Genomic DNA, 20821 nt, shown 5'->3' with positions numbered 1-20821 from the left:
CTGTCAAATGAGCAAAGACCAGGGGAGGGGGAATAACAGCAAAGAAACCGTGTAAATGTGTACAGTTGGAAAGAATAATTTGGCAATAGGGGCGCCCGGGGGGCCCAGTCGGTTAAGCGTCCGACTTCGGCTCAGGTCATGATCTCACGGTCCGTGGGTTCGAGCCCCGCATCGGGCTCTGTGCTGACAGCTCGGAGCCTGGAGCCTGCTTCGGATTCTGTGTCTCCCTCTCTCTCTGCTCCTCCCCTGCTCTCACTCTGTCTCTCTCTCACTCTCTCAAAAATAAATAAAGATTAAGAATAGTTTGGCAATAATAATCAAGAGTCTTAAAGTATCACCCAACTTTGGACCCAGCTATTCTTTTTTTTTTTTTTTTTTTACCCTTCAGTCACAAGGACATTTGCTAAAGCAGCTAAGAGAGGAAAATTGGAAAAAATAAATGCTAATTGTTAAACACCAGGGTAATTGTGGAGAATCCATCCAAAAGTTTATTGTGCAATGAAGTGAAGAAGAAAGAAGGATGCTCATCCAATTCTCATAAATGGAAAAAATCGGTTTACCAAGAAGGAATATTCCGTATATTTTTGTAGAAAAATGTTTGTAGATATGTCTATTGGTATGTGCACAGGTAAAGGAGAGTATGACCACCAAACCACTGACAGTGGTTATCTTCCAAGTGGTAGAATCGCAGGTGTTTTCTTCTTCTGTCCTATTTCCACAATAAACATGTATTTTTTCATTATAAGAAAAAAATAAACTTTTTCAGTTTTTGGTGGTGTGTAGAAATGCACATTTGAAGCCGTCCACTTCCATTTATGAAAGAGCTACCTGGGATATTAAAGGGATCGCTATCCCTTATGAAGAGATGATGAGCTTTGAACCTATCAATCATCCCATTTCTTCCAGTGAGTACTAGTGTTTTATTTACTTTTTTAATTTTTTAATGCTTATTTATTTTTGAGAGACAAAGCGTGGGGGGGGGGGTGCACAGAGAGAGAGGAGGCAGAGGCTCTGAAGCAGGCTCCAGGCTCTGAGCGCTCAGCACAGAGCCCAACATGGGGCTCGAACTCACAGACTGTGAGATCACGACCCGAGGCAAAGTCGGATGCTTAACCGACTGAGCCACCCACGCGCCCCGAGTAATAGCTTTTTAGAACACAGAGACTGACTACGACCATCTTCCACGGGGGTCTCACAGGACTCGAATCAGGAGTGTCCTGTAAGGTTTTAGTAACTACCAGAAAGTAGGGACGGGCAAGGGGGTGTGAAGCTGAACTGTCCACCTTGGCCTTGGGGGAAGCTGCAGAAGCTTAGTTTTGAGCCTACCTTCAACCTCACAGCAAAAGGGAACGAAAAGTACAGGGAGTTCCCACACAAACACAACATTCCCCACTATCACCAATCCCATTCCGGTGGGACATTTGTTATAACTGTTGAACATACACTCATGCGTTACTATCACCTGAAGTCCACAGTTAATGCTACGGTTCGCTCCTGGCGAACATTCAATGATTCTGAAAAACATGGCAAACTACTAATCTCTCTGCCGTCTTCATAGTTTTGCATTTTCCAGGTTATCACACAGTTGGGCTCACACAGAATGGAGCCTCTGGAGTCTGGCTTCTTGCACTTAATAATATGCATTTAATGGGGGTGCCCACGTGGCTCAGTCAGTTAAGTGTCCGACTTTGGCTCAGGTCATCATCTCACGGTTAGTAAGTTCAAGCCCCACGTCGGGCTCTGTGCTCACAGCTCAGAGCCTGGAGCCTGCTTCAGATTCTGCGTCTCCCTCTCTCTCTCTCTCTGCCCTCCCCCCCCCCCACCACCACTTGCTTTCTCTCTTTCTCTCTCTCAAAAATAAATAAACATTTTAAAAATACGCATTTAAGGTTCCTCCAAGAATGTTCATAGCTTGACAGCTCATTTCTTTTTAGCACTGAATAATAACAGTACAATTTTTGAAACCTGCTTCCTCTAGAATCCTGGCCACCTGGTTGAGGACCTCACCAGGAGCTTTTAGCCATATTCCCAAAGCCCTAGGTACCACTCGCCTAGCCTTCATCCATCCAGCCCAGCCCAGCCCAAAGCCCAGAGAAGCAGCCATCCCCACCTGGATACCAGAAGGAGGGCGCTCGGCTCTTTCCCACCAGGCCTCCAGCAAAAGTTGGTACAAAAAAAAGATGTTTGTTTGTTTTTTTCTCATCAGAAATCTCCCTATCCCCCCGCCACCCAAATTCGACTTTGCATTTTCTCAGCTTTAAAACTGTAATTACTTTGAGCCAGGCAGTACACGGGTAAGTATAGTGGCCTCACAAGAGGAAAGGGGAAAACAAAGAGAGTACTCAATCATCTCAAAGGAATTTTTTTCAAATGGAAATCCCAGCCCGGGAAAATCAACTCAATAAAACATCACACGTGTTGCCAACAGATCAAGTCATTTCAGCTGAGACTCAGATCGGGAAAGTCTGAATTTGTCAATTAGGAAAATATAAATCAGTTTGCACCTGTTGCAGGCCCCAAGCTGGAACAGGGGTTAGTGATTCTGCATCCCGGCTGCACATCAGAATCACCTAAAGAACTTCTGGAAAATAGCAGTGCTCAGGCCTCATTCCGGGCCATTAAAATTAGCATTTCTAGCAATGGGATCCAGGCATTAGGATTTTTTTTTCAAGTTCCTCGGGTGATTCTCACGGGCAGCCAGGGTTGAGAGCCTCTGCTCTAGAAGAAGAGTGGTCAGAATAGTTCTATATGAGGGACATATTGCTTAGGGGTAGTGAATTAAGCCTCTCCCTCTTTTTGTTCAACTATGGTGATGAAGAAAGAGGCCACCGGTCTATAGTTCAGGGGATGCCACTGGCCTTGCTCAAGCGGGTGGCTTTTGCTGGACTCGGCTTCAGTATTATGCCTCCTCTCTGCCCTTTTTGTCTGAAAAACTTATGAGGGTTTTGCCAACTTCGGGGTCACCAACGCATCCCCATTTGCCCGGGACTCTACCGATTACAAGAGTAAATGTCCCACATCCCAAAAAACCTCTGAGTCCCAGGCGCACCGGGATGGCTGGTCACCTAATAAGAAAGGCCACTTGCTCAAAGAGGTTCCTGGTGGTTTTGGGGATTGGTGCAGGTTCAGCACCTGCCATGGCACACGCAGTTCGTGGAACCAGAAACGACGACAGGAGGTATGTGCACTGGCTTTTGAAGGAGGATTACAAAACGGATTCCATTCCATTCTTAGAAGAGAACAGCAGAGCACCAAGCACCATCTATACCTTCCTTCACACATCGATGAGCTGATTTCCATGACTGAGTTGCTCTTTTTACAAATAAGAGATGACGGGTAGGCCATTTGTATGAGGTCACACGGTAACTAAGGGGTGAAAACAAGACTCAGACCTGGGCAGTTTGGCTCTCCCGCTGATGGGTTTCACTACGACCAGAAAGCCCAGGAACAACGGTGGTCCTTGGGGGCTGCAACACAGCAGGGGAAATGCCCCACACGGCTGAGGCAGAGGCAGACCCTCTGAAGATAAGGGACACAAACACGCACCTCTTCCTTCTCACACTAGAGAGTCAGGCAAAGTTGCCAATTCCCCTTTGCTTTTCTCCTCATATCAATTCAGCCTTTCCATTTATGGATGCAGTTTTCACTCATTTGCAGTGAAATTCTTCCCATCCTCTTTTTATCCACCAAAGACAAGGGTTTGTCTTTTCTAAAGAGGGTGTTATGAGGCAAAACGGGGAGACACCCTTTGCAGGTGAATGGGAGATTTGAAAACATGCCATAGAACTGGGACAGGTTGGTTTTGGGGGGCTGGTGTTGTTTGTCCCCCGCCATGTTTCAAACCACTTACATTCAGCTTTTTACATCTTGCCAAAAAGCGAGGCTCATGGAAAAATCATCACTTTTCCATGATTAAAAATGGATGCTTTTTAAAAGCAAATGCTCTAAAATTTCCACCAATTGGAGAACAGCACAACTATTCCGTGTATAAGCGGGTCAGGATATATATCCGCAGTATACAAGAGCTAGCTGTCAGCTCAGAAAGGTGGGATGGCAGTAACTGGCAGATGTAGAATGAGCTGTGGCCAACACGGATCCCAACCAAATGTTATATAGCAATATATTTGATGATGGCAATGATGATGATGACAACGAGACGACAATGACAGTGTTTGGTACAAATATACTGCAGGGCATTTGACTAATATCCTGATCATGGCAATACCCAGTAGGCTCCTTGGGGGAAGGGACTGTGTCTGAAATTACGCATCACTCTCTGAGCCCTGGCTCATAGAAGGTATGCAGCAAATATTCATTGAATGAATAAATGAATGACCGAGTGAGACCCTAGTATGTAGCTTGATCTAATTCATCAGATTCACTCCTCACTAAAAGTAGCTACCTAGCTAGCTAGAAGCAACCGGAGTGCTACATTGGAAAAAAATGTTACAGATCATCCCATTGAAAAACTGAGGCCCAGAGAAGCTAAGCCATCTGTGTAAGGCAGTTCCACCCCACAGAGGGGGAGTCGAGACTGAAGCCAGGTCTGTTAATTCGTGGTGCTGTGCTGTTCCCATGACACCGTTCTCCCAAGTCCCCTGACATTCATGCCATCCCCATCTAAAAGAATAACCACATGGGAGTAAATGACCCCTCTGCATTTCCTTAAACAGGGACAGCGGGGTCCTAGGGAGCCAGTGAGTTTGGGTTTGAATGCTGACTCTGTCAGTGTTATCTTGGCCATTGGCTTTTGGCTTGATCTTCTTCCCTAAACCTCAATTACTGTATGGTCTCCACTTCATTGTTGAGAAATCTCAGTGAAATAATGTATAGGAGGCCCTAAGCATGGCATCTGTCACTTAGGAGGTGCTCAAGAAATAATAGGTATCAGCAAGCACTATTTCATTAACATGTGCCCCGAGGCAGTCAAGCCATCCATCCCAGAGGAGGCGAAAGCATTAACAATATGGTGGCTGGTCAGCTGACACAATTCCCTCACATGAGCACAGAAGCATAGGAAGGTAAGGCACAGCGGGATCTGCTAACTCATACATCCCACCCTCTTTCTTTGTCACCAGTGCTCATGAAAACAACACAACTCCCCGGGAACTACTCTTTGACAGGTCACAAGCTGAACCAGAAATTTCTCCAGAGGGTTTAAAGTCTGCAACCACAGGGCATAACCACCATAGTCACTATACTTTGTTCTCAGTGGAGCCACCTAGCAACTACTAGAGAGCAGATGGGGAAGCCTCCAAGAACGATTTTAGGAACAGCATCTTAAATACCAAGGGATGGGCCCCCTCATTGGAAGTCTCTTAGTAGTCACTATGAAAAGAAACCCATGGTCTATCTAGACTCCTTCGATCTGTGGCTGGGGACAGTGATTTCTCAGTCCCAGAATGCACTGGGAAGTGTGGACACAGCCTCCGAGATCCACCCCTTTGCTTCTGCTTCACACGTAGGCATCCCACACCCTCTCCTGCTACTTTTCATCAGCTCAGAAGACGAATTGAAAGGTCAATGCAACTGGAACTGGGGAGATCCCAAGAAAAGGATTTTATGTGATAGAGACATTCTTCCCATTCCAGGTGGAGATCTGTTTCCCAGCAAAGGGGTAGATAGTTTGTGGATGGGCAAGAAGGGAGTTTCAGTTTTCAGACTTTATGAGGAGGCCCTTGGGGATGTCAACCAGAGTCCCTCTGCACTGTGGTCTGGCCTAGATTGAGTTGCGCATGTGCATGCAGCCTGTCCCAATTACCGAAGTGGAAACAGCCCATTGTAGAGTTTGTGATCATCTAGACGGGGAATGGACTAAAATTTGCCCTTATTTTACCTTTTGGAAAGTGTACAATGTTAAGTAACATCGTTGTCTAATAAGAGACAGTTGAACCTATTCAATATTTGCTCAACAGCAATACTGTGAACCCAGTCTCGAGTTGGGATGTACATAGGTCTTGTGTGAAATATAAACAAAAGGAAAGGCATGGCCCAGGAGGTGTTATAAACTATACCACTATTAGGGGAAAGAACATTTCCTTTCATAAAGCAACTGGAAAAGAAGTCAATACTATAAACCGTAAGACAATAGAGCAGAGAATGTCTAGGTTGAAGGCTATAAGAATTTAACACTTACAAAAGCTCACTAAAGCTAGAACACAGCCCACTGTTGAACATGTGGCTATTTGCAGCTATTTTCTGTCAACAACCCCCCCCCCACACACACACAGGAAATAAGTAAGTAAAGCAAGCAAATTACAAATACTTAATACTATTTAAAATTTTAAATCCATTCATTAACACAGGTTTGGGGAAGGAGTCTTCCTAGAATTCTGCCCTTTGTTAGCTAATAATTTGCGCTAATCATTACACGATGACTGAAATTACCAAAACTTTATTTTTAAATGTTACGTAACTCTGATTTTACTGTACTTCATAAAACCCCTCCCCCACTCCCTTTCAACTGGTCTACATTTGTTTTTATGAACCCTCCCAAATCTTGGGATAGAAATGCCCCGATCTCCAGAAGTATATCCACTCAAAAATGCCAAAAATGTTAAGTACTAACAATGCAAAGAAGAAATATCAAAATGGAAATTCTTTGTTTCCTCCTTATTTCTTTCTTTCTTTCAATTCATCCACTTTCCATCCATCTTTCCAGGCTTCCTTCTATCCTTTATTTCTTCTTCCTACCTTAACTTCCTTCCATTATTCCATCCCTGTTTCTATGCTTCCATCTAACCTGCAAACACTCAAGGCCTGCCAGATACCAAAGAAATAGAGTTGAACAAAATAGTCATGGCCCCTGTCCTCGGGGCATTTAGAATTTATGCACGGCATGCAGAGGGATTGAACCCATCTCAAAAATTCGCAATTTCTTGTGATGTGGAATACACACATACTCTGGGTCTCTCCCTTTTTTTTGCAAGAGGCTGAGCAGATGTAAAAATAGCCAACTTCAGGGGCGCCTGGGTGGCTCAGTCGGTTGGGCGTCCGACTTCGGCTCAGGTCACGATCTCGCGGTCCGTGAGTTCGAGCCCCACGTTGGGCTCTGGGCTGATGGCTCAGAGCCTGGAGCCTGCTTCCGATTCTGTGTCTCCCTCTCTCTCTGCCCCTCCCCCATTCATGCTCTGTCTCTCTCTGTCCCAAAAATAAATAAACGTTAAAAAAAAAATTAAAAAAAAATAGCCAACTTCAAGAGCACCAGGCTGTACTCCAAAGTTCAAGTGGAAAAAGCTGGTGTGACAATGATGGACAAGTCATATTGGTGCCAGGAGACCTGGATTCAATTCCAAATCTTCAAGAATGGATGCACACGGGGCGCCTGGGTGGCTCAGTCGGTTGAGCGTCCGACTTCAGCTCAGGTCACGATCTCGCGGTCTGCGAGTTCGAGCCCCGCGTCGGGCTCTGGGCTGATGGCTCGGAGCCTGGAGCCTGCTTCCGATTCTGTGTCTCCCTCTCTCTCTGCCCCTCCCCCGTTCATGCTGTGTCTCTCTCTGTCTCAAAAATAAATAAACGTTAAAAAAAAGATTTTTTTTAAATAAAAAAAAAGAATGGATGCACACAAAAGGCATAGCAATGCCCTAGTACATACTCAGTGCCCATTCAAAGAGATTATTATTATTGTGAGAAACTCCACAGAGAGCGCTTCCTTGGCAATAATAAACATTGTTGTATTGCTTGATTTGACAAATTTGCATGACTGCTGACATTAGCTTTTTAAAAATATATAATAAAAGTAATAGTAATTTTCAAGATGGTGTTCAAGCTTGGAGCTCACCCAGGCTTTCGTGAACATAGTGATTCTTCTGTGTTGCCCGTAAGGGAAAATGCTTCGGGCTGTAACAATTCATACATTCTCAAAATGCTATCACTTCTTAGAAAGTTCATGTCAATGATGGAAACCAGTAGAACCTCATCAACAAATGCCAAAAAAAAATCTTCCAAAATTTTGGTTTTATTGACCTTAGTTTTGTTTCATTTGTCCCCTTTTGTGTATGAGAACAAGTCCAGATTCCTTCAAATTCAGAACTTTAAAAAAGTAGCCAGAATGCCATTTAGATCAATAGTTTTCTTCTCTTTAGATCTGAGAATTTATAAAGCGCCCCTTCTCTCTATAAAGTAGTTTTCCAAGGCTCTCCCCAGGAAGTAGGTGAGCACCAGTCCTAGCACAAAAGATGGTCTGGCTTCTTAAGTGACTTTGGTTCTCTGACAGAGTCATAAATACAGGTTTCTTATTGTCCAGGATCTGGACCTTTCCATAGGAGAGAAGCCTGAACTCCGATCCTATGACCAGCTTGTCACTTTGGAAAGTTCTAGGAGCTCAAGAAGCTGGCAAGGGAAACTTCCACTCAGAATACATCTTGCTCATCTTGGAAAAAAAAGCTTCACATTCTTGCGCCTGAGTCAGATCCATATTTTCAAGTTCTCTTGGCACCGAAATATGCATTCCTAGTTGGTACACAGATCCATGCCCTGGGGACACAGAAAAAGCCCTCCACTCCAGAAAGCTTGGATACTTTTAGAAGCACCTCTGCAGTCTCAGGTCTAAAACTTTCCATCTGTCACTCTCTCCTCCCTTAGTTAGCTCACTTGTTTCTGAAAATCACGTCTCAAGGAAGGTAGGGAACTCCTGTGATCAGCTGACTTTTACAGACTGGACCTGAGGGTCAGAGAGGCCATGCGGCTTGTTTGTGACTGACAGGTAAGGGTCTTGAATATACTCATCAGCCTCACAGTTTGGGGCCTCTAGACTTCCTGGACCACACCCCGTGGCACATCAAGGATACTCTTTCTACCATTCCTGAAGAAAACAAAAATACTGGTTTTCACTAGAGCCATGGTTTCTACTCTTGACTGCACATCAAAATCACAGGGGCGCCTGGGTGGCTAAGGCAGTTGAGTGTTTGACTCTTGATTTCGGCTCGGGTCACGATCTCATGGTTCATGAGTTCAAGCCCTGTATAGGGCTCTGCAGCGACAGTGCAGAGCCTGCTTAGGATTCTCTTTCTCTCTCTCTCTCTCTCTCTTTCTGCCCCCGCCCCCCACACCTTTGTGCACACACACGTGCTCATGCAGACACACACACACTCTCTCTGTCAAAAATAAACAAACTGTAAAAAAACCACACAACTATACTCATTTAAAATGCAGATTCTCAGGCCCCGCCCTTCCTGATATTCCAAGTAAGGGTAGGATAGAAAATACGCATTTTTAGCAAGTTTCCCAGGTGATTCTGACACACCAGCTCAGTGCTTCTCAAAAACTGGCATTAATAAAGCCCAGAATAAGAGCAGAATGAAGCTATTTTCTCCTTGCAAGACTGAGTGGTCCAGCTACTGAGGCCACCTAATAGTTCTTTACTGCTGAGTGCTTGAAAAATAAAATTCGTCAATGCTTTCACCAGAAAGACTGATCGACACGGTGGAAAATGGCACAGTGTAGGGCAGGAAACCAGTCTTTCGGGTCAACGGTCATGTAATTCAAGCAGGGACATTTTCCAAGCCAGGGGGCCCCGCGTGAGTCACTTCACTACTTCTGGGGCTCAGGAGCTCTATCTGTCAAATCAGGCTAATGAGGCTAAAGTCACCTGAACCAGAAGAATGGCGGAGGCGGCAATGCCTCATTCTCCTTAAAAGGAAAAACTGGTAACTAAGCCCGACTGCGAGAGACTTTTAAAACCCCCTTCTCGGCCAGCCTACGAGTTGCAATCTGCGTAACTGTCCGAGAGCAAAGTTTGCCAAGAGGTGCCTGCAAGTAGGGGCACGTGGGTGGCTCAGTGGGTTAAGCATCTGACTCTTGGTTTTGGCTCAGGTCATGATCTCCCGGTTCGTGGGTTCGAGCCCCGCGTCGGGCTCTGAAAGGTGTCTGCGAGCAGAAGTCCCTTCAGTGCAGAACACGGTTTCCCAGTTCCGGTCGAATCATGCCCCATCGTCTCAGCTAGGCAGGTGAAAGGCTTCACAAACTGACCCCTCCTCACCTCTCCTCCTGGTACTGCTTCTTGATAATCCCTCCTCTAACCCATCCTACACATCAGAGATTTGCCTATTTTTCTACGTAAGTTTTTACCGAAGCACAGCCCTCCTTGTCCATTTATGTATTGTCTATGGCCACGTCTGTGCTACAGAGGCAGTGCTGAGGAACCGCGAAAGAGGCAGTAGTCTGCAAAATCCTCAGTGTTTACTCTCCAACCCCTTTATAGAAACGTTTGCTGACCTCCGCTACAGGCCCGTCTTTTCCAGAAATTTTTGGCCACGACCCACAATAAGCACACGTTACAAGGAGACCAAGCATACACATAGATACTTGTGGGCACGTTTATATATACACACTTCTCAGAATAAACGTTTACCTTTACTAAACACGATGCATTCCAACAGGTTTCTAGCCTACTCAGTTGCTTTTCACAAGCTGCTCATGACATTTCACTAACCTCATGACCCCAAATGAGTCTTGATTCGTATTTGGAAAACATGTCTTCGGACAAACCAAACAACTGGCTACTGGTAACACATATCCCCTGCTCTCCAACCTCATTTTTCTTTCTTGGCATCGATCCCTCCATCTGGCAAGGCCCGGTCCTTTCATCTCTGTGTGTACAAATCCTTCCCATTCTTTAAGAACTAGCCCAGCTTCCAGATCTTTCCTGGAGTCTCCTTTGAACCTCCAGTCCCAAAGCATTTTCGCATCTCCCACAGCATTTTTGCTATTCCTCCATCATGGACACTTAAAGTTTGTGCATTGTAGAATATCATCTGTGCATCTTTCTAATTATGTAACCAAAGACCTGAGTTTCTTAAGGTGTGATCTTAAGCACTTGTATTTTAAATACCTTCTAGTTCAGGGTCTAACCAGTTTGGGTAAGAGAAGAAAACTGCCCAGGATGAAATTTCTTCAGAACCCCAACATAGCCTGAAGTGCTGTCATTATGACCAGTTAACGTGGTTTTACAGCAATCTGTTTAAGCATGACCAAACAGGACTTGAGTCTCAGGAATTCAAGGATGGTTTGACATCAGCACCTCGATCATGATATTTCATAACGTTCATAATAAAATAGAAAAGGAAGTATTAGTCTATCACTAGGTCCTGAAAGGGCACCTGATAAATCCAACAGCTGTTTCTAATAAGATTCTAACTAAAATGAGAATGGGAAAAATTATCTACATAAACCTGATAAAGATTTTACCCCCATCAAAAAGCAATCACCACAACAGACAGTAAAATAGTCAATCCGTTTCCATTAAAGTCATGAGTTATCACCATTATTTTAAAATACAATTTTGAAGATTATACCTAATGCAATAAGAATATGACATAAGAGGTATAACTATTAAAAAACGAAATATAAAAAATCTTTCAGTCGTAGATTATATGACTGTATACCTTAAAAAAAGTCACAAGAGATTATAGAGTTTTTAGAAAAGAAAATGCTAGAAAAGAAAATATCTATTAATAATAGAATGTCCTAAGGTGGTTTCACCTCAGAGACAAGGCATATTAATCAATAGCTTCTCCTTATATGAATATGCACCAAAGAAATTGGAAAGAAAAACGAGGATATCCACATTAAAATCAAAGCTGTTAAAAGCTCTGTAGGACATATGGCCCAGGTTCTTCAATTAATAAATTAGAGAACACGTGAAAGGACGATATGCAGATTAAAAGATACTTAAGAGAGGGGACACCTGGGTGGCTCAGTGATTGAGCACCCAACTCTTGGTTTTAGCTTAGGTCATGATCTCAGTGTGTGGGTTCGAGCCCCACATTAGGCTCTGCACCGACAGCGTGGAGCCTACCTGGGATTCTCTCCCCCTCTTCCTCTCCCTTGCTCACTCAATCTCTCTCTCAAAATAAATAAGCATAAAAAAATAAAAGATAAAAGATACTTAAGAGATATCAATCAGTTATAATATTAAGATCTTTGGATCCCGGGGTGCCTGGGTGGCTCAGTCAGTTAAGCAGCCGACTTCGGCTCAGGTCATGATCTCATGGTCCGTGAGTTCGAGCCCCACGTCAGGCTCTGTGCTGACAGCTCAGAGCCTGGAGCCTGTTTCAGATTCTGTGTCTCCCTCTCTCTGACCCTCCCCTGTTCATGCTCTGTCTCTCCCTGTCTCAAAAATAAATAAAACGTTAAAAAAAATTAAAATTAAAGATCTTTGGATCCCAACTGGAAAAAACTATTAAGGAAGGGGTGAGAATAGGAGAGAAATGATTTAAAAATTACTTTTGGAATTCCACTTCTGCATTTCTGTTTAGGATGTAGAAATCTCCAAGAGAATGTTACTCCTATCCCAGTAATAAGAAAAGGCCAGAAACCTACCAAATCATAACTTTTCTTGACCCCATCAGACACCTGAGGTCACAAGGCAAATAAAGTGAATTCCAAAAACTGACAACCCCTTTCAAGGAGAAACAAGACACAAAACTGTCACCCCTCTGGGAGAGCATAGGAAAAAGAGGATGCTTCCATATAAGTAAAAACTAAGAAGTCACATAAGAGGCTCAAAAATTCTTAAAGGCCAAGTATAGTCATGTTAGTCATGTTAGTTTAAAATCGCTTGGAATCCCCAGAAACAAGGGACACACTTCCAACTCACTGGGTGATCACAGAAAAGACTGGAAACAGAGAGAGAGAGAGATACGGTGGTGCAGGCATGCAGGTAAGGAGCAGCTTCTGAGACATAAGCATGAAGCCCTTTGAGTTCCCCAAACCTTTCCTTCACAGGAAACAAAAGGCTTAAACTTTCAGAGGCACAAGTTGCAAACTTTCTCATCCTGAAAGCCCATGCAAAAATCCATTGCTACGGGAATAGGGTTTGAAGCAAAAACCTTCTCCCTTTGGAGAAAGGGTAGGAAACCTTTCTGGGCCCAGAATCTTACATCAGTACTAAGCAGAGGTCCTGAGTCCTGTCTCCCTCTCTCTCTCTGTCCCTCCCCCACTTGCTCTCTCTCTCTCTCTCTCAAGAATAAAGAAATTTTTTTAAAAAGGAGTCTAGAGGGTTTTCTGGCTTGTATCTTTGTTCCTTTATTCATTTGTTTTGTTTCTCAAATTCTACATTGGAGTGAAATCATACTTGCATACATGCTTTTCTCTGATGGACCAACTTCACTCAGTGCCCTCTGGGTCCATCCATGTTGTTGCAAAAGGCAAGGTCACATTCTTCTTATGGCTGAGTAATATTCCACTGTATGTATGTATATACACACACACACACACACACACACACACACCACACTACACCACATCTTCCTTATCCATTCATCTGTCAATGGACACTTGGGTTGCTTCCATATCTTGGCTATTGTAAATACTGCCGCAATGAAAATAGAGGTGCATGTATCTTTCCAAATTAGTGTTTTCGTTTCCTTGGGGTAAATGTACATCATACACAAAAATAAACTCCAAATGGATTAAAGACCTAAGTGTGAGACATGAAACCATAAAAAAAATCCTAGAAAACAGACAGTTTCTCTGACATGGGCCATAGCAACATTTTTCTAGATATGTCTCCTAAGGCAAGGGAAACAAAAGCAAAAATAAACTATCGAGACTACATCACAATAAAAGTTTCTGCACAGCTGTTTTGTTGATAGTTGAAGGAAACTATCAACAAAACAAAAAGGCAACCTACTGAATGGGAGAAGATATTTGCAAATAATATATCTGATAAGGGTTAAGTATCCAAGATATATAAAGAACTTATGAAGCTCAACACCAAAAAAAAAAAAAAAAAAAAAAAAAACAAAAACAAAAAAAAAAAAAAAACAAAAACACCCAAACAATCTGATTAAAATATGGGCAGATGACCTGAAGGGAGATTTTTCCAAAGAAGACACACAGATGGTCAACAGACATATGAAAAGATGTTCAAAATCACTAATCATCAGGGAAATGTACATCAAAACCACAGTGAGATGTCACCTTATACTTGTCATAATGGCTAAAATCAACCACACAAGAAACAACAGGCGTTGGTGAGGATGTGGTAAAAGGGGAACCCTCATGCGTTGTTGGTGGGAATAGAAACTGGTACGGCCACCATGGGAAACAAAATGGAGGTTCCTCAAAAAATTAAAAGTAGAATTACATATGACCCAAATAAAAACCAAAAAAAAAAAAAAATGGACAGAAGAGACGAGGGTATCATAGCACATATCCCCCCAGGTTTCTCTGATTTTTTTCCCTCTAATTATCTCTTCCTCTAGCATTTGATTCACAGTGGGGTCACAGGTCTCCAAACTGGGGTCACAGAGGGCTATAGCCACCCTCTCCAGTAACATTACATCAGCAAAACCTACCAGTGCCAAAGCTCTCTTCTCCACAGAGAGAGCACCGTCCTGAGTCCATCAGATTTGAGAAGAATCTCCATCCAGCTGGGGTCTCATACACAGGAACCTTCATCGATTTGGCCACTCTGAAAAATTAAATTCAAGGCAACAGTCAATTCATATCTCTTTTCCTTTCTTTTCTCAGCACAGAAGGAAGTCTTTAGAATTTATTAACTCTGTAACTAGACTTCAGAACATTCTGGTCAGTGTTGACATTTTTCAGGATGTTAAGCCCTAAGGTAGAAAATGACAAATAGCCTATTCCGATGTTTCTCAGTTTTGCTTTCCCCACAACACAGAAAATATTAAGTTAATGTATAGAATATTTTCATTTCTGTTTCCCTTCTATAAATGTTCCTTTATCTTTATGGTAAGATCCCACTTGGGGAGTTCAGAATCTAAATTAAGAGGGAGGTTGGTTACAAACACTTTGGAATATTGTTGGACAGTATCTACAGACACACACGCACACACACACACACACACACACACACGCACGCACACACACCGTAGGACTTTTAGGATCGAAAGACTTACTCTACCAGCTGTTAGAAATGTTGATAGCTAACAGCTCACAGATATGTCTCCTACTCTCTGTTAAAGAGAGATGTCTCACTCAAAATCATGCTCCCTTTGGGGCACCAAGTGGGGCACCACTTTGGGGTGGCTCAGTCGGTTAAGCGTCTGACTCTTGGTTTCAGCTTAGGTCATGCTCTCACGATTTGCGGGTTCAAGCCCCGCCTCAGGCTCTGCAGCTGGCAGCATGGAGCCTGCTTGGGATTCCCTCTCTCCCTCTCCCTCTGACCCTCCCCTGCTCGCACCGTCTCTGTCTCCCTCAAAATAAATAAACAAACTTTAAAAATATCATGCTCCCTTTCCTGGGTCAGTCCACATCCAATGTCTGGTCAATGTGGGATATTTAAAGGTCTAGCCTCCTTGCCCCTATTTGGCCTAACTCTGTAGGGCCATTTCAGCTCCAGAGATCCGCGTAGGTTGGCTGAGGTCTTTGTCGTGACCGCACTGCAGTCCAACCTCTCTCTTTCTGTCCAATCCCCTTCCTCACTCCCCCTGGCAGGTGCTGGTTTTGAAGACACGTTTGATCTGGATGGGCAGAAAGGAATAAACTTCCCGCAAGCAAATCTCTCTCCGAGCTGCTTCCTGGGGAGCCCAGTGTAGGACAGTGCACAACAGAATACGAACACAAGATTTTACACAAAATGATCACAGAATCACGATTCAGAAGAACCAAAACCACCCGGATGTCCACTGAGTAGAACGGACAGAGGCTCTGTGATATAGAAGGCGCTCCCTTAAATTTCGCTGAGCATACCACCGCTACATGCAACCCCACGATGAATCGCACACACATTATATCACGTAAAAGAAACGGGGAACAAGAAAATACACACTGTAGCGTCCCATTTACATCCACTTCAAGGACAGCTAAAACTAATCAATGCTGTCACAATTCAGGCTCAGCAGAGTAGAGAGGTCACGTGTTTTGCTTAAGATTCCACAGAGGTAAGAGGCAGAGCTAGAATCTGGACCCACATTCTGCTTAATTTCTGCTCACGTTCCAGTCCACGATACCATGTTGTCGCCCCAAATGTTTTAAGAGACATACAGATCTCAGAGAGTATGTTGGGGAATGATCCGGTTCTGTACCAATGACCTAACGAATTTCATCTTTCCCACAAGCAAGCAACAAAAAGCAAAAAAACACCAAATGCCTGCCGCTAACAAGATATAGTTTTTCAAAGGGTATAAGCACAGAAGGTGGCCAGGAACGGGAACCAGGTCGGGTGTCTTGGTGAAGAGGAAGAAACGTGCAAAAAGGACAGAAGACACAATGCAATCATGATTTCATTAGGTTTTTTGTTTTGTTTTGTTTTCTTTAGGTTTTACTTTGTGGCCAGCTGGAGAAAACAGAATATCTAGAAACCCTTGCCACAGGAAAGCAAACACCTTCCTTTCCATAATACCAAATATAGTTGATGTGTTCAAGATCTGGAAAAATTTTGTGCTAAATCTCTTTCAAGTTTGCCTTGAAAAGAAGCACTTTTTAGATGTCCCAGGGTTATATCAAAGGTTCTGTTGTGTATTTTTTTTTTTTTTTAGTGGCCTAAGAAAGATATACAAATCACACTTATGTCCTGGTAGGAACAATGAAAGAAATCCTCCCCAAACTGTAGATCAAAGGTAAATTTTCACAGCCATTAATTTCATAGTCAGAAGCTGAAGGAAGGAGGTAGAATAAGTCACCCGGAAGCTGCCCAGTGTCAGCACAGAGTAAAGCCTAGGTCAAAATTCATTTAGCAAATATGACTGCATGTGATTGCCAAATAGAATGTGCAGCATGGGACAGACATAAGGGTAAGAAAAGGGGGTGGACATACATTTCCTGGCTCAGACACTCTTGCAGGTTCAAAGCCAAGTTGGCAGATCTAAAGGGAGGGGAAAGGATTTCCCTAGCTCCCACCCTTCCCAGTTAATCACTGTCAGGAGGTCATAAGGCTGAGGGCTGAGGCTGGAGTTTTAGAGGACCGGATACTTCTATAACTAGGAGCCCCAGACGCAGCTATGCAAGCTAAGATAACAATGTGGGCAATTCAATCCCGGGATCCTGAGCATGAGCTGATGGTGTCCTAGAGTAAGAAAGGAATTCCCTGCCCCCACCCCCCACCGCCCTCCTCCCTCTACTGAACTTGGGATCCATCCCAAACACAGCATTCAGCAAATACCATGCTCTAGACTGGTGTTTCCACAGGAGACCCCCCCTGGAGATTTCTGACAGCTCAGAATGAAGCCGCTCACACTGAGGGTCTTCACCCCCTCTTGGCCGCTGCCACCACGTGGTGGAGACAAACAGAAGAACTCACTTTCTAGGAAAGGCCAGAGTAGGAAGCAAAAGCAAGAAAATCAATCTCAACCCCAACTGTCCTGCAAGTGGGAGTTGAGTTCTGGTAGTTAAACAAAACAAAACAAAACAAAACAAAACAAAACAAAACAAAACAAAACAAAACAAAACCAGAAGCCCCCTGGTGGGTGTAAGCTTCTGGGGATGAGTTGCAAACCTCTAAAAATGCGGCTTCAGGTTGGAAACAGCCCCCACCTATCGTTCCATCGGTTTCTCTCACGCAGCCCACGCCAAGCTCCTCATAACCGGACCATTTCTCATTTTCCGAGGGTGCGCTCTCATTTTTGCTGTTGTCAACTACTCCTGCGTCCTTTTTCATGCTTTGCGTTTTACCCGGATTAACGCTTTCGAATCTCTATCAAAATACTCCACGTCGCTTCAAGACCGATCTTAAGTGCCCTGCCACCATGAAGCCTGTGGCAGACGCTGCTAGGTGACCAACAAACCCATCTCTTCTCCCAGACACACAGCAGGATTACACTTCCCGCCCCCTCCCCCCTCGCAGTGAGCTGTGGGCCACATGGTGAAGTTCCAGCCAATGGAACTTGAGTGGAAGTGATGTTCAGATCGGGCTATTCAAACGTCCCATCTTCCATGTTCTTTCTCCTTCTGCCAGCTTCATGGGGACAGGCCTAGCAAACCTGGAAGCTATACGTTGAACACGGTGGGCCTACATTACGAAAGGACCTAGGTCTCTAACTTGCCATTTGGAGCGGAATCAACCACCAGTCAGGAACACCTGTCTTTAACTTTTGATGACTAAGAACCTTTCACTGCGTTTGAGGGATTACACGTTTTGGGACTAGCGTGGTAGTCGCAGGCTCCATTATCCTAATGAATACAACCATTCCTCTTCATTATAATAAATCCAAAGTAATGCTTTCTGCGACTCTGCTTCCTCTCACTTGGCGGGGGCCTTGTTCGTGTTGTCATTGTTGGCGTTGTCACCTTCTTGAACTTTTCTTCCACACACAGACGCACACCGCCATCACCACCAATGTGTTAAAAGCTCTTCGAGGTAGGGACTACATTGTATACCCTTTTACGGCTCTCTGATGTTTAGGATAATAGAGCACCTTGTCAGATTTGCCCTTCATAAATTCTGTATGATTTCAGTTGACTGATATCTATTATTTAAGCAGTGTGGGTGGATGGCAGGGAACAAAGTATCCCTATTTTCTGGACTTTTTTTCCTTGTAGTTTCCTAAAAATATAGCTAAGTCATTTGTGCATGTTTTATTTAAGTTAGTCATTTTGAGAAAGAGAAGTTCATCAGTTATTAATGAGTCAGGCTCTCACAATGAGACCAAGGCATTTCCTGGAAATAAAGATCTTGTAGAATTAGGGCAATGACTAACTGAAAACAAAGGTTTGAGGAGCAGGAGAATATATTTTTCTATTTCACCAGTCTGGTCATCACCCTACCTTCATGCGATCAAACAAGATAACAGATACAAAAGTATCCCAACAGGGCTCTAAAATCTCAGCAGGTGAAGGCATGCTGACATACTATTTTTGTGCCCTTCGGCGTAGTGCACGACCACAGTAGTTATTCAAGTATCCATTAAGCTAATTATACAGTACTACACTATTATGTGTGATATACTCTGCTGGAATATCAATGGCTAATGACACTCCTGTAGCCTGTGAGAGAATAGGCAAATAAACGATGATTAATTATATCAAGTACATGAAGCATACCCAGCTGCTCTTGGAATCCTACTTCGAGAAAGTTGCAATAGACTTAAAGAGCGCAAGATCTGGGTTCCTCTTCCTTTATCTTCAAATGTCCACTTTCTTGAGAGCCAAGGAGGGCTCATGATTCTAATTTCTACACAACGAACTCCCAGCCCCCTTTTTAAAGGCCCCCAATAGCAGAGAGTAGAAGATATTTTCATCCCATATATCCAACAAAAGACTTATATGCAGTTTACATTTAAAAGACTCATACAATAATAAAAAAAAAAGGCACATAACCATTTTTAAAAGCCTTGGGCAAAAGTCTTGAACAGTCACTTTACAAAAGAGGATATTAAATTGACCAATTAACATATGAAAAGACGCTCAACGTCAGTAGAGATCAGATAACTGCAAATTAAAACTACAGTGAAGGGGCAACCTGGGTGGCTCAGCCAGTTGAATGACTCTTGATTTTGGCTCAGGTCATGATCCCAGGGTTGTGATATCAAGTCCTAAATCAGGGTCTAAGCTGAGCATGGACCCTGCTGAAGATTCTCTCTCCCCCTCTGCCCTCTCCCCTGCTTGCCCTCTCTCTCCCTAAAAATAACAATAACAATAATAAAATAAAACCACAATGAGATAATACGACACGCCCACAAGACGAGCTGAGAAGGTGGTATTGCCTAGTCCTGGTGAAGATTGGGAATACACGTATTGCTAAAGGAATGCAAATCAGTACTGACTGTGGTATATTTGTTTACGTGACATATTCACATAAAGGAATAGCACAGAACAGAGAAAATGAACAAACTACCACTACATCAAAAAATATGAATGCATCACACAAATATAACATTGAATTAAAGAAATCAGCATGGAGGAATATAAGCTATATGATTCAATTTACACATAGTTCAAAATAGGCAAAACTAATCATTGCCACTGGTCTAGGCAGTTGTCTTTGGGATAGGACACGAAAGGCACAGGCAACAAAAGCGAAAATAAACAAGGAGGACAACATAAACCAAAAAATTACTGCACAGCAAAGGCAACTACCAGCAAATTGAAAAGACAACCTATGGAACAGGAGAAAATATTTGCAAACCTTATATCCAATAAGGATTTAACATCCAGAATACGTAAGGAACTCTTACAACTGAAAAACAAGAAAACGAACAATCCAATAAAAAAAAAATAGGCAAAAGATCTGAGTAGACATTTTTCTAAAGAAGACATACAAATGACCAACGGATATATAAAAAGATGCTCAACATTACTAATCATCAGGGAAATGCAAAATCAAAACCACAATGAGATATCACCTCACATCTGTTAGAATGGCTATTATTCAAAAGACAATAGATACGAGCTGGCAAGGATGTGGAGAGAAGGGACCCCTTGTGCACTGTTGATGGGAATGCAAATCGGTACAGTCACTATGGAAAATAGTACGACAGTTCCTCAAAAAATTAAAAATAACTACCACATGAGCCAGCAATCTGACTTTTTGAGTACATACCCAAAGGAAATGAAAACAGGATCCCCAAAAGATATCTGCACGTTCATGTTCATTGCATGAATGTTTACAGTAGTCAAGATGTGGAAACAACCTACATGTCTGTCAACAGATGAATGGATAAAGAAGATGTGATATGTATATACAATGAATATTGTCCAGCCATAAAAGAAGAAGGAAATCCTGCCATATGTGACAACATGGATGAACCTGGAGGGCATTCTGCTACGTGAAATAAGACGGAGACAGAAAGACAAATAGTACATGGTCTCCCTTGTACATGGCGTCTGAAAAAAGTCAGACTCCCAGAAACAGAGAATATATTGGTGGTTGCCAGGCCCTAGGGGGTGGGGAAACTGGGAAGACATTGGTCAAAGG

At 43.3% G+C, this 20821-nt stretch overlaps 1 protein-coding gene across 1 annotated transcript in view; it reads right to left on the bottom strand.

The window, feature by feature from the left end:
• The window catches only part of PGM5 (phosphoglucomutase 5), a 179831-nt gene that overhangs the window by 55977 nt on the left and 103033 nt on the right, over window positions 1–20821 (bottom strand). Inside the window, exon 7 of the mRNA XM_030293823.1 lies at window positions 14301–14416. Within this exon, the coding sequence (XP_030149683.1) occupies window positions 14301–14416 (116 nt within the window). The remainder of the gene's footprint in view (window positions 1–14300; window positions 14417–20821) is intronic.

The sequence above is a fragment of the Lynx canadensis genome, chromosome D4 (genome assembly GCF_007474595.2).
Source record: "Lynx canadensis isolate LIC74 chromosome D4, mLynCan4.pri.v2, whole genome shotgun sequence".
Classification (NCBI taxonomy): Eukaryota; Metazoa; Chordata; class Mammalia; order Carnivora; family Felidae; genus Lynx; species Lynx canadensis.
Note: the sequence above shows the minus strand (reverse complement) of the source record. Positions and strands in the feature narration are given on the sequence as shown.